Source organism: Ovis aries, chromosome 8, assembly GCF_016772045.2.
Source record: "Ovis aries strain OAR_USU_Benz2616 breed Rambouillet chromosome 8, ARS-UI_Ramb_v3.0, whole genome shotgun sequence".
NCBI lineage: Eukaryota > Metazoa > Chordata > Mammalia > Artiodactyla > Bovidae > Ovis > Ovis aries.
Window position 1 is genome coordinate 47605389 of NC_056061.1, and position 14079 is coordinate 47619467.

Below are 14079 nucleotides of genomic sequence, written 5' to 3' on the forward strand. Positions count from 1 at the left end.
TAGGAGATGATGGCAGAGGCGCATGTTTCCAGTCTCTCCGTTCCTAATGCCACACTCCCTCCCTGCCCACACTCCTCCCTCACCCCCACCCCGCCATCACCCAAACCCCACTGACGATAATTGTTTACCATTTTTTAAATTGGAATATAATTGCTTTACAGTGTTGTATTAGTTCCTGCTGTTCAACAGTGTGAATCAGCCGTATATATACACATATCCGTTCCCTCTTTAAGCCTCCCTGCAAGCCCCCACATCCCACCCCTCTAGGTCATCACAGAGCACCAAACTCAGCTTCCGCTACTATACAGCGGCTTTCCACTGGCTATATATTTTACACATAATAGTGTATATAGTGGGTTTCCCTGGTGGCTCAGAAGGTAAATAATCTGCCTGCAATGCAGGAGACCTGGGTCAGGAAGATCCCCTGGAGAAGGGAATGGCAACCCACTCCAGTATCCTTGCCTGGAGAATATGTCAGGGCTACTTTCTCAATGTGTCCCACTCTCTGCTTGTCTTACCCCTTTGGGTCCATGTGTCCATTCTCCATGTCTGTGTCTCCATTCCTGCTCTGAAAATAGGCTCATCAGTACTACTTTTCTAGATTCCATATTTGTGTGTTATTGTATGATATTTGTTTTTCTCCTTCTGACTTACTTGACTCTGTATGACAGAATAATTGTGTATCTTGAACAGTCTGGCATGGAATCCCTTTCCCCCATTGATTTCAGAGCATGTAATTCTTTCATCTGCTTTTTGAAATGACAGTATATGTCCTATGTGATTGCTAAATCCGAATCATAACCTCCTGCTGGCTCCCGAACAGCCTGACATCACTGTTGTGTCACCTGACATCACTGGGTGGGGATTCCGATAGGAGGAGCTGATGGACATCCCACTTGATTCAAGAGCTACAGTTTCTGAGAACCCATCCTGCACACCACAACCCTCTTTGAGGGGAGCAGGGTGAGAAGAGAGCAAAGTGTTGAACCATTGTTCAGTCCCAGTGGGCACTGCATCCCATTGGTATGAACAAATTGGCTCTTGATCCATCCTTCCTTTGGGTTGACTTGTTTTTAAGGAGAAAAAGTTTGGATTGTTTTGGGGAAAGTCTTCCTTTCTTGTTCATCTTTCCCAAAAGTTTTGTGGTGGTATTTCTCCATTCCAACCAGCTATGTTATTTTGAGCATCTCCACAAAAAAAAAAGATTAAAAAAGAAAAAAGATTTTTCAAGACTGTACTTAGAAAGGCTCACATTTCAAGTTTTTCTTAAACTTTCTATACTTTCACAGAACCATTGAAATTAAAACTAGAAATACCTTGCAGGTCACCTAGTCCATTTCCTCATTTTATAGATAAGGAAGTGGAAGTGCATTGAAGTGATTGGGTTTTCAGTGAGAGAAGATGAAACATGAGATCTCTGAAAAGAGGCTTGTTTGGAAATAAGCCTGTTCTCAGATGTCTCACTACCTCCTGAAGGGTCTTGTCCCTGTATTCTGCCCATTTTTGAAGATTCTTGTTTAAAATGTCCAGCTAGACTTGATTGCCTTTAAGGTCCCTTCAGACCTTAAATTGTAGGTTATAAGATGTGGCTATGTATTTTTCTTTAAAACCCAAAGTCCATCCCAGGACCTTTGTAGTTAAGTCACTGAAACTGAGGCAGGGAACTTGAGCTGTAAACTCGTTCCTAAAATCTTCCATTTAGAGCGAGAGGGCTCAGTGGTGAAGAGTCTGCCTGCAATGCAAGAGATGCTGGTTCAATCCTGGGGTCAGGAAGATCTCCTGGAGTAGAAAATGGCAACCCATTCCAAAATTCCATGGACAGAGGAGCCTGGTGGGCTCCATTCCATGGAGTTTCAAAGAGTTGGATACAACTGAGTGTCTGAGGACACAATCATAGGGTTGTTTTTTTTTTTTTTTATAAAATACAGTGTAGAAAAAGAAAAGTGCATAAGCAAATGTGTAATTCAATAAAAAGCAGACAAATACCTGCCTATCACTGATGTCAAGAAATAGAACTTAGTGACAGCACCCCTGAGACCTTCCCAGTACCACTTTCTAATAAGTCTCTCCCTTCTGTGTCTTTTTCTTTTTTCTGTTTTTATTTTTTGGCCCTGTTGCATTGCATGTGGGATCTTAGTTCCCAGACCAGGGATTGAACCAGAGCCCCCTGAATTGGGAGCATGGAGTTTTAACCACTGGCCCACCAGGCAAGTCCTGAGTCCTCTTTTTAGTTTCACCACCTATGTGTGTATCCATAGATACTGAAGTTTTATCTGTTTTTGAACTTGATGTCCATGGAATCCAACCATGTTGTTATTTTGTGCCTTGCTTCTCTAGCGCAGTACTCAATGTTAGGTTTGTGAGATTTGTCCATGTTGCATATGACTCTAATTTGCTCTGTATTCTTCCATTAAAACAATATATGCATATACCTCAGTGTGTTTATTCATTCTTCTACCAGCTGACATTGCGTTGTTTCCAGTGAGAAGCTGCACAACACTGCTGTGACCACTCTTGTCCAGAGTTCTGCTACAGACATGCAGAAGCATCACTTGTGTGTAGTCTCAGAACGGAATTACTGAGTGACAGTCTTCAGCTTCATTAGATAATGCCAAAGTGTTTCCCAAGGAATCTGAACCAGTGGTCAGTGTGTGAGTCCCTGTGACTTTATATCTTCACAAACACTTTATTTATTTAATTTTCCAATTTTTTCCAGTATTGTGGATATGCAGTAAATCTTTAATTCTTTATTGGCTTTAGATTATTACATACCATCTGCTGCCAACATTCTAGTATTTCTTTTAGCTCAGTCTCTGTATCATACTGTTCCTCTACAAATAGTTTACTTTTTTTTTTTTTTAATGAAGCCATAGCATGAATGTACTTTTGTTTTTGTTTGTGTTTGGCCACACCACTCAGCATGCAACATCTTAGTTCCCGGGCCAGCGATGGGACCCACACTCCTTGCAGTGAAAGGCAGTCTTAACCACTGGACTGCTAAGGAAGACTTCCAGTTTACTTTTGAAAATGGAAATGCTAGTCATTGTCACTAATATTATGTTACCCAATAGTTTGAAAGTTTCGATTCTTTTTTATTTGGCTCTGTTTATAAGAAGTAAAACAACAACATCAACAGCTAAATTACCCCTGAAATTGGGGCCTATTATGATGGTTCCTAATTTTTCTCAACTGCACAGTAAAAACCATTGTCACAAACTGTATCAGTAAATTGAACTTCCTCCTGAAAGGTCAAGGAAAATGGAAGTTTATGTTGAAGTAGGAGAACCATTCAGAGCTATTAAGGATTTGATGATATAATTCTAAGTGCTTCCTCCTAATAACGGCCTTAAATTTCAGTTCCCTAGCCACTAACTAGTACACACGCAGATGGAGTGTTTGAGTAAATAAAGAACAGAGAACGTTTTAGTGCTCCATGTCAGGCCCTCAATTTAGCTATCTAAAGGCATTAGAGACATTAAGTGACAGGCACTGCAGTTTTCCATTAGAAAATGCCAAAATTGGATTGCTTTCCACTTTAAGTAAGAAGTTTGAGTCCTGATGCGATTGAAAAGTGTTTCCAATCCCAAAGTAATAACTTCGTAATTTTAATGGCACAGTGCACTCTAAAACTTCTATAGACTTGATAACTTTCTTTTATATAAACTAACCCTTACAGTTCTGTAGTAAGTGACTTTTAAAGAGTACTTCATAAGAGCAGAAATTTACTCAGCAAATACTAAATAATTTAGTGTTTGATTCACAGAAGTGTTTACTTAATGCGCTGTTTCTAGGAGAAGTGTGGTTGGAATTTCAAGTGAAATGGTTTGTAATTTGGTCTTTTTCATTACTTGCAAGGCATATTCATGTCTTCTCTTATGAAACATTGTAAACATGACACATTATCTGAAAAACTTAACATTCTACTTTTTTGTGAATTGAAACTTTTCAGGTTTCCCATTGTAGTTCTTTTTCTTTTCTTGGCTTTTCAATGTAGACTTTTACCTTCAGAATTAAGTGTTAGACATTTTAATTTCTGAATATGACCCAATAGTGAATGAAGAGTGAAAGAGGGAGTTAACAAGTGAGTCTGTATTCATTAACACTTCATCTTTGAATGATAAGAGTTGTGGTCTGTGTAGCTTTTTGAGAGGATGAGCATACTCTGATAAAATTATACTAATTATCTTTTACTGCCAAACCATATGATAAGATGATTGGGGTATATGTGTGTGTACTTGTGCAGCTGGGGGGTTTTTTGGCCTACAAAAGGAAGAATGAGATCCAGCCAAAACCCAAATCAGAACCTTTGGAAAGCTTCCTTACAATCTGATTTCAGCTAATGTCTGCACACTTTAACACATTGTCTAATGCTTAGCGTAAAGACTGGCTGTCAGATTCCTATATGCTATTCTGGGCTGTTACTCACTACAAAGTACTTCATTCTTAGATCCCATGGGTCCTGCTACAGATTTCAGGATTTGCTGCATTAGGGGGAAAAATGTGTTTTTATATTAGTACGGTAGGTAAAAAAATAATAATAATAACATAATGCATTGATAGGAGAACCAGATTTCTGGTTGGCATTGGTCAGTCCAAAACAGACAAATTAGACAGAATTCCTAGAAGAACACCAATGATAACTGGAGCATGGGAAGGGCTGACTGATTTCTAAAAGAAGAGAAACATCATGTTCCATTATGCTTGAAGAGGGGCCAACGGGGAGGGGTATGATAAGCTCTGGTAGGAGTGTAAAAACCAAGAGGCACAGAGTGGGCTTGGCATGGTATTGTAAGGATTATCCAGGAATAATGTAATAAAGTCAAGAAAATCCTCAGACATACTAGAGTCTAGCAACAGCGTCTTGGGAATGATAGATATTTTTTCCTTTTTGTTATATTCACTAGTATGTTGTATTTTTTTTTTTTAGATTCCACATACAAGTGATATCAATACAGTCTTTGTCTTTCTCTGACTTATCTCACTTAGCACAATATCCTCCAACCCCATCTATGTTGCTGCAAATGGACAATTTTCATTCTTGTTATGTCTGAGTAGTATTTCATTGTGTGTCTGCATGTGTATACACATATATATATGTATTCTGGCCTGGAGAATTCCATGGACTGAATGGTTCATGGGGTCACAAAGAGTCAGAAACGACTGAGTGACGTTCACTTCACTTCACTTCACACACAGATATATACTTTCTTTATCGTCCCTATTCATCTGTTGATTGACTCTTAGGTTGCTTCCGTGTCTTGACTATTATAAGTAGTGCTGCTGTGCACATTGGAGTGCATGTATCTTTCCAAATGAGAGTTTTCTCCAGGCATATGCCCAGGAGTAGGATTGCTGGATCATATGCTAGTTCTCTTTGTAGTTTTTCCGGGAACTTCTATACCGTTTTCCATAGTAGCTACACCAATTTACATTCTCACCGGTAGTGTAGAAGGGTTGCCCTTTCTCCACACCCTGTCCAGCATTTATTATTTGTAGACTCGTGTGTGTGTGTGCATGTATTTGTTTTTTTAATTTATTTTTAATTGGAGAATAATTGCTTTACAATGTTGTATTGGTTTCTGATATACCAACACGAATCAACCATAGGAACACATATTATTTGCAGATTTTTTGTTGATGGGCTTTCTGACTGTTGTGAGGTGATACCTCATTGTTTTGATTTGCATTTCTCTAATAATTAGTGATGTTGAACATCTTTTCATGTGATTGTTGGTGATTAGTGTGTCTTCTTTGGAGAAGTGTGTATTTAGCTCTGCTGATTTTTTGCTTGGGTTGTTTGCTTGTTGTTGTTGTTTGATATTGAGTTGTGTGAGATTTTTATATATTTTGGATATTAACCCCTTGTCAGTCACATCATTTGCAAATATTTTCTCCTATTCTGTAGGTTGTCTTTTCATTTGTTTTTTTTTTCTTATGGTTTCCTTTGCTGTGCAAAAACATTTAAGTCTAATTAGATCCCATTTGTTTATTTTTGTTTTTATTTTCTTTGCTTTACGAGACAGATCCAAAAACTATTGCTATAATTTATATCAAAGAGTGTTCCACTTGTGTATTCTTCTAGGATTTTTATGTTCTTAAATTTATATCCTTAATCCATTTTGAGTTTATTTTTATATATGATGTGACATTAATTTTATAAAGAGTGACATTTTAATATCATTCTTTCTGGTTTCCCCAGCACCACTTACTGAATGAAGAGACTATCTTTTCTCCATTGTATATTCTTGCTTCCTTTATCATAGATTAATTGGCCATAAATGTGTGAGTTTATTTCTGAGCACTCTGTTCTGTTCCATTGATCTATGTGTCTGTTTTTATGCCAATATCATACTGTTTTGATTACTTTAGCTTTTACTGTAGTCTGAAGCCAGGGAGCATGATGCCTCCAGTTGTGTCCTTTCTCAAGATTGTTGCGGTAATTCATAGTCTTTAGTGTTTCCATAAAATGTTTTAAATTATACTTTAGATCTGTGAAAAAACCCCTTGGTATTTTATAGGAATTGCATTGAATCTGTAGATTGCCTTGGGTAGTATGGTCATTTTAACAGTATTAATTATTCAGTCCTAGAACACAGTATCTCTTTCCAGCTGTTTGTGTCATCTTCAGTTTCTTCCGTCAGTATCTTTTTAAAAATACTTAGTTTATTTATCTATTTGGCTGAACTGAATCTTTAGTTGAGGCATGTGAACTCTTAGCTGCAACATGTGAGATGTAGTTCCCTGATCAGGGATCTAACCCAGGCCCCCTGCATTGGGGGCGTGGAGTTAGCCACTGGGCCACCAGAGAAATCCTCCATCAGTATTTTACAGTTTTCCCATTACAGGTCTTTTACCTCCTTGGGTAGGTTTATTCCTAGATATTTTATTATTTTTGATGCAGTAGTAAATGAGATTGTTTCCTTAATTTCTTGTTCTGATTTTTCATTGTTAGTGTATAGAAATGCAACAGGTTTCTGTATATTAATTTTGTATCCTGTAACTTTACTGTATTAATTGATGAGTTCTGGTAGTTTTCTGGTGGCATGTTGAGGGTTTTCTATGTATAGTATGTCATCTGCAGAAAGAGACCATCATACTCGTGAACTAGAATCTGAGAATCCACCTGCTGCCTTGACTTTATCACTATTGATGACTGTTCCTACCTGGTAGGTGAACCCTTGTCCAATCCTGCCATATAGCAGTCAGCCCCACTCAGACCTCAGTGGAGCTCCACATTGGGTTCCCAGGCGGCATATTTGTATCCCTTGCTCAGCCATGGTTCCTAGAACAAACCTCTGGACTAAGATACATGGGACTAGAGGAGCTGGTGGCATCAGCTCCACATATTATTCCAAAATGTCCCTCTAGGTTTGAATTCTCCATTTCCTAATGGTAACTTCTCTTCAAGGGTCTTGTTCCCTCCATTTCGTCCAGGATACCATAGTCTAGCCTATCAGATCTTCCTCACTTGAAACCTGTGTGAGCAGAGGCTGGGTTTCTGGTTCCTTCTCTCCCAGCAGGCTTTTTTGTTTGCTTGTGTTTTATGTGTTATTTGTGTGAAAAGTATTATAAATCTATTGCAGTGCAGTACCCTATAACCAACTGTGTTAGTTGTGTACCTTGGCTAACTTTGCTGAACTTAAGAACGAATTGGACTTACAAACATGCTCTTGAAATGGAACTCATTTGTATGTAGGGAACTCACTGTTAATTTATTTCCAAATAATATATGCATCAAGGAAGAAATCAAAATGAAAATTAGAAAGTATTTGGAACTGAATTAAAATAAAAGTTCAACATTTCTTGCTGCTGAAGTAACTAGAGTGAAATGTACAGCAGTAAAGTTTTCATTAGAAAAGATGAAAGATCTCAGGTCAGTGAATTCAACTTCCACCTTAGGAGACTGGGAAAGAAGAGCAAGTTAAACCCAAAGTAAGGACAAGAAAGGATATAATAATGAGAGCAGAATTCAGTATAATAGAAAACAGAAAGTAATCAATTTAAGCAAAAGCTTGTTCTTTGAGAATATTAATAAAATTGATAAACCTTGAGCCAAAGTGATCAGGAAAAAAAAAAGACATGACACAAATTTCTAGTATCTAGAGGCTGAGAGGTGCCATTGGTACAGATTTTACTGATATTAAAGGAACATAAGGAAATATTATGTGTAACTTTATGCCAATAAATTTGACAATAGTTCTTAAATTGAATTTATAATTAAAACTCCAGACCCTGAAAAGTCTATGGAAACTGATAAGCAAGTTATGCAAAGCTGCAGGATACAATATGAATATGCAAACATAATTTATATATCTATATACTAACAATGAAAAATCAGAAATGTAAGTTAAAAACAAAACCATTTCTAATTGCATTAAAAATATTAATATCTAGTTGTAAATCTGACAAAAGATGTGACCTTGGTTTGTGCAAAGGGTTTTTAGATATGACACCAAAAGCATGATTCATTAAAGAAAAAATTGCTCACTGAACTTCATCAAATGAAGATTTTCTGCTTTTTGAAAGACACTGCTAAGAGAATAAAACGACAAGCCATAGACCTGGAGAAAACATCTGTAAATCACATATCTGATAGACTTTTATTAAAAACTTTTATAAAGAACGTTCAAAACTCAGTAATAAGGAAACAACCCAGTGTAAAATGGCAGAGAATCTCTCCAGAGAAAAGGTATGGAAGTGAAAGTGTTAGTCGCTTGGTCACACCTGACTCTTTGCGACCCCATGGACTATAAGCCTACCAGGCTTCTCTGTCTATGGGATTCTCCAGGCACGAGTACTGGAGTGGGTTGCCATTGCCTTCTCCAGAGGATCTTACTGACTCAGGGATCGAACTCAGGTCTCCTGCACTGCAAGCAGTACCATCTGAGCCTCCAGGGAAGCCCCAACACATCACTCAACGTGGGGCATGAACCCACGACTCTGAGATTAAATGCTCTACCGAGAAAATGGATAGATGACAAATAAGCACATGAAAGATTCTCAATATCTTCAGTCACTGGAGAAAAGCAAACTGAAATCACTGAGAGATGCCACAGTGCACCTATTATAACTACCAAACTTAGAAAGGCTGACCATGCCACATGGTGGCAAGGATGGGAAAGAAGTGAACTCTCATCCACTGCCATTGAAAATGTAAAATGGCACAGACGCTTTAGAAAACAGGGGCTGTTTCTTTATAAGTTAGACTTACACATACAAAATGATCCATCAATTCTATCTCCAGGTGTTTACATGAGAGAAATAAAAGCTTACATTCATACAGAGATTTATGCACTAATCCAGAGGAGCTTTATCTGTAACAACCCAAAGCTGGAAATACCCAAGTATCCATCAGTAGGTGAATGGAGGAGTGCAAGGGAGAGATTGTTAAGGGATGTAAAGAGACTCAGTGGTGAAGAATATGTTCAGTGTATTGATTGTGATTATGGTTTCAAAATCCATGGATTTTGGTATTTGTGGGCAGTCTTGGAGTCAATTCCAGTGGATACCAAGGGACTACAGTATTTGGAGAATACATTTTTGGACTTCCCAGGTGACACTAGTGGTAAGGAACCCACCTACCAGTGCAGGAGACACAAGAGACACAGGTTCCATCCCTGGGTCAGGAAGATCCCCTGGAGAATGAAAAGGCAATCCGCTCCAGTATTCTTGCCTGGAGAATCCCATGGACAGAGGAGCCTGGCGGGCTACAGTCCACAGGGTCGCAAAGAGTTGGACACAACTGAAGCGACTTAGTATTGTTTCACAGTTGTGAATATCTGCCAAAATATGTCAAGATTGCATGCTGTAGGCTATGCAATTTTATGGTGTGTTAAAGCTCTTTAAAAAATAAATAAGAAGGCCTTCTCTGGCAGTCTTATAGTTAAGACTCCACACTTCCACTGCGGGGGACATGGGTTCAATCCCTGGTCAAGGAACTAAGATCCTGAATGCCGGGCAACACCACCAAATATTTTTTTAAGTTTTTTTAAACGAAATAAATAAGAATAAAGCCAAAAAGAAAGTAAGACTCACTATTGAAATTCATACTAGTGTAAACATTAGTGGAAAACTGTTGCATGCTAAGTCATTTCAGTCATGTCTGACTCTTGTGACCGCATGGACTGTAGCCTGCCAGACTCCTCTGTCCATGGGATTTTCCAGGCAGGAATACTGGAGTGAGTTGCCATTTCCTACTCTAGGGGATCTTCCTGATCCAGGGATCAAACCTACATCTTTTATGTCTCCTGCATTGGCTGGTAGGTTCTTTACCACTAGCGCAACTGATAGGTAAATTAATTAGATTTTTAAAATTCATCAGTGGACACTTTTTAAAGCAAAGAAGAACCTCTTTGTAAAAGTAATCTTCACTGTTGAATATATCTTTTTTTTTTTACTGCTAATGTGATATACTGTATTTCCTTGAAGAGAGTGTACACCCAGTCTGCTGGAGTAATGATAGCACACTTCCACTTCTTTTCAAGAGCCTTTCATGACAGTAGTAGCATTATGGTAGCTTTGCTTGAAGTGATGGAGGGCAATTGCGATAGATAAGTGGCTACATCCACTCCATCATACACAGTCCGTTTAGTTCCCATGTTAAATTACGCATTGTGATTAGATGTTTAACCACTTGGCGTCTTGGCCAAATTTCAGCCCAGAAACTTAAACACGTGCTTCATCAAGGCAGCGTTGCCAATACTTCTGAATGATTCATTTCCTCTTAACACAAAGCTCAGTTAATACTTGCACTGGGACTGAGTATGTGTGAAAGTTCCCTTTCAGTCCACTAACAAAATCAAAACTACCAAGTTTTAAAGTGGGTATGTGTTTTGAGTGTTTGGGGTGTTCCATTAAAAGACCTGGCTTTGTTTCCATTGGGGTTTAAAAAGACGCAGTAAGGGGAAAGGAGAAAAGTCAGCCATAGAATACGACTTTCCAGATGTTTTATGAGTTCACGGTGCTAACTGAGCATAAGATGCTAACAGACAGTTCTGCGCCTTTCAGCCTGACTCCATCAGGGTGGTGGTTCACAGGAGGTCAGCATCCTTTCTCACCGTCTCTCTGACGCAGGGAGCCACGATGACCCAGGCTGGCTTGCTCTTTTTCAGGGTGTGAACGGCATGTCTGTGGATGAGAAGCCTGACTCCCCCATGTATGTGTATGAGTCCACAGTCCACTGCACCAACATCCTCCTGGGCCTCAATGACCAGCGCAAAAAGGATATTCTCTGTGACGTGACCCTGATCGTGGAAAGGAAGGAGTTCCGGGCCCACCGAGCTGTGCTGGCCGCATGCAGTGAATACTTCTGGCAGGCGCTGGTCGGACAGACGAAAAATGATTTGGTGGTCAGCTTGCCCGAGGAGGTATGGTACTATGGTTTGTTCGTGTGGTTGCTAATAGAGGCCTGTTGACTGGGAGGTGGACCTGGAAGGTGGGCGCAATGCCACATCCCCACTTGCGGGTTGATGATCAAGTTACCCACATGTTAGGTTTGTGGCTGAGCCGGTTTCTATTTGATGCATTTCAAGTCTCGGAAGCGTGAATCTGAACCTCACCTGTGGCTCGCAGCCTCTCATAGTTTCTAGTTCACTTACTCTTCGGGTTTTGAGTTGTTTGACCGAAGTTTAGTACAATCCTAGATGTGGGATCTGAATCACTGGGGCTGTTGCTATGATTTTTCTCTTTCAAATGGTTGAAGGAACACTTGACTTACCTTGAGAGTAAAAGAATGAAAGTATTCACAGCACCTTCCTTGCCCAGAGGCAAAGTAAAAGCAAGCGGTCGTTTTCACAGTTAATATAGTTAGATTCTAAGAAGCGTAAACTGTGCTTTTCTCACCATTGTTGAAAATACCCTACTCAGGTTTCTTAATTACTTTGGGGAGTCCAGTCACTTCTGTACCTTGGGGACACTAGTAGATGTACTTGCTCTGTCCAGAGATGATACTCAATTGACTAGTTTGAGCTGCCGACACTCAAAAGATAGGCTTCATGCTGACAGACCATTAGATTGGTCACCCCTTTGAACTGCATATGCTGTTTCTCTTCTTCCGTCATCCTGACTCCTCTTCATTTTTGTGGGACTAAGAGTGACACTGAGCAGCCTTAGGCTTTGTGTTCAGGCCAGAATCGTTTCCTATGCACCACTAGCACTAGGGCCGCTGACAGCTGCACAGGCTGTGCACTGCACAACTCACACCCATAGTCTGTACAAAGAGAGCCCCAGAGTTGTGCCATGATCCACAGAGCAGCTCTTCACAGCACTCCTAGGAGAAACCAACGACCCAGTCACCCTGAGGGAGTGATGGGTGCAACTAACTCTAAGTCCCAGAGGTCATAAATCCAGTGCCTCCAGAGGCCTAGAAATCATAAAAATGAATACAGCAGGTTATATATAAAAAGTGGGCTTCCCTGGTGGCTCAGACGATAAAGAATCTGCCTGCAATGTGGGAGACCTGGGTTTGATCCCTGGGTTGGGAAGATCCCCTGTTGAAGGGATCAGCTACCCACTCCAGTATTCTGGCCTGGAGAATTCCATGGACTGTATAGTCCATGAGGTTAAAAAGAGTCAGACATGACTGAACAACTTTCACTTTCACTATATAAGAAGTAGGCAGTGGTGAGGCAAGCACCTGCTCTGCAGAAAGACATTCAAGTTCAACCTAAGAAACAAATATACACACTACTATATACAAAATATAGATAAACAGCAAGGAAGCTAGGGGAACTTTATTGATACTAGTCAAAATAGACTTTAAGACAACATTATTTGCACAGGGAGCTAGATTCAATATCTTATAATAATCTATAATGGAAAAGAATCAAGCCCCCAGGGAAGCCCAAAGAATATAGATGCATATATATTCCTATCTATAAATCTGAAACACTTTGCTGTACACCTGAAACAATTTAAATCAACTGTCCTTCAATTTTTAAAAGTCGCTGTATACCCGCCCCCCTTCAAAAAAAAAAAAATAGACAGGGAGTCAGAAGGATCACCAGATCCAGTCCCCTGTTAAGCAATGTCTGCAAAGCAGGAGAGTGGCCAGCTGGCAAAGTGAAGGTGGCATAGAGTTTCACATGAATATTCTTTGCTATGTACCCATGTGAAAGGTTCCATCACTACTTCTCACACCCCTGGCAAGAGCATAACTAAAAAGATCCCAATACAAGATGCCAAAGAGCCAATCAGCTGAAGGCCATGTAATCGGGGCTGGGGTAGGGAGGGACGTTTATATGCCAAGTGATGTGGGAAGGCCAAGGAGAGGCAGCTGCCTGGTGACTAGTGATCCTGAGCTGGACTGTCCTCGTCTGTGTTAGTGGGCAGCTACTTAATCCATCATGAGGTGATAGGATAAATATAAAAGTCTCCATTTAAACTAGTAGGACTTCATCAAATGTGAGACTCTTTCTTCGTCTCTAGAGGGGCGGGTGTCAAGAATGCCTTTTGAATTTACTTTCACTCTAGAATTCTCTGAAAATATCTGACAAGAATCCCACTTATCCAGAATGGTTTTGGGGACGGGGTGGAGTTTCCAGTTAATTTACTATCTGTATCTGTTTGAGAACCACCTAATTTATGTTTTTTACTGCTTTTAAAAAGTTAGATTATTTTAAAATATATTTACAAATGAAAACCATAATTTACATAATTTAGTCTCTCTTCCATGACTGCTGACCACATCTTAAAACTCCCTGGACCCTGTACCTTATAAGCCCTGGCCTCCCCCAATCCCAGTAAGCTCTGTAATGCTCGTCTAGTCCCTTAACCTCTCTGAGCCCCAGTTCTTACCTGTAAAAACCCCTAAAATTCTGAAGTCCTTAAATTTTGTGTCATAATACAATGCCAAGGCAATAAAACCTAACCTAAAAGTTTCTTTTTAGATCAAATCCTTGATGATCTCTTATTTCTTTGGCACTGGGCGCTGTAGTCAGAGGCACACTGGGGAGATGTCACACAAAAATCTGCTGTTGGAACTTTTCGGTTGTTTGTCTTCCAGTTAAGTGAGAATCTGCTAAATGCTGGTTTTCTTCTTTCTAGTCGTGTGAAATGATTTCTGCCCCTGTGTCATCTGCA

The 14079-nt window shown here is 39.7% G+C and overlaps 1 protein-coding gene across 5 annotated transcripts in view; it reads left to right on the plus strand.

The window, feature by feature from the left end:
* Positions 1–14079, plus strand: part of BACH2 (BTB domain and CNC homolog 2) — a 388486-nt gene that overhangs the window by 285325 nt on the left and 89082 nt on the right. For all 5 annotated transcript variants that reach the window (XM_060419566.1, XM_042253398.2, XM_060419564.1 and 2 more), the window contains one exon: positions 11112–11366. In XM_060419566.1, coding sequence (XP_060275549.1) covers positions 11112–11366 — 255 coding nt within the window. The remainder of the gene's footprint in view (positions 1–11111; positions 11367–14079) is intronic.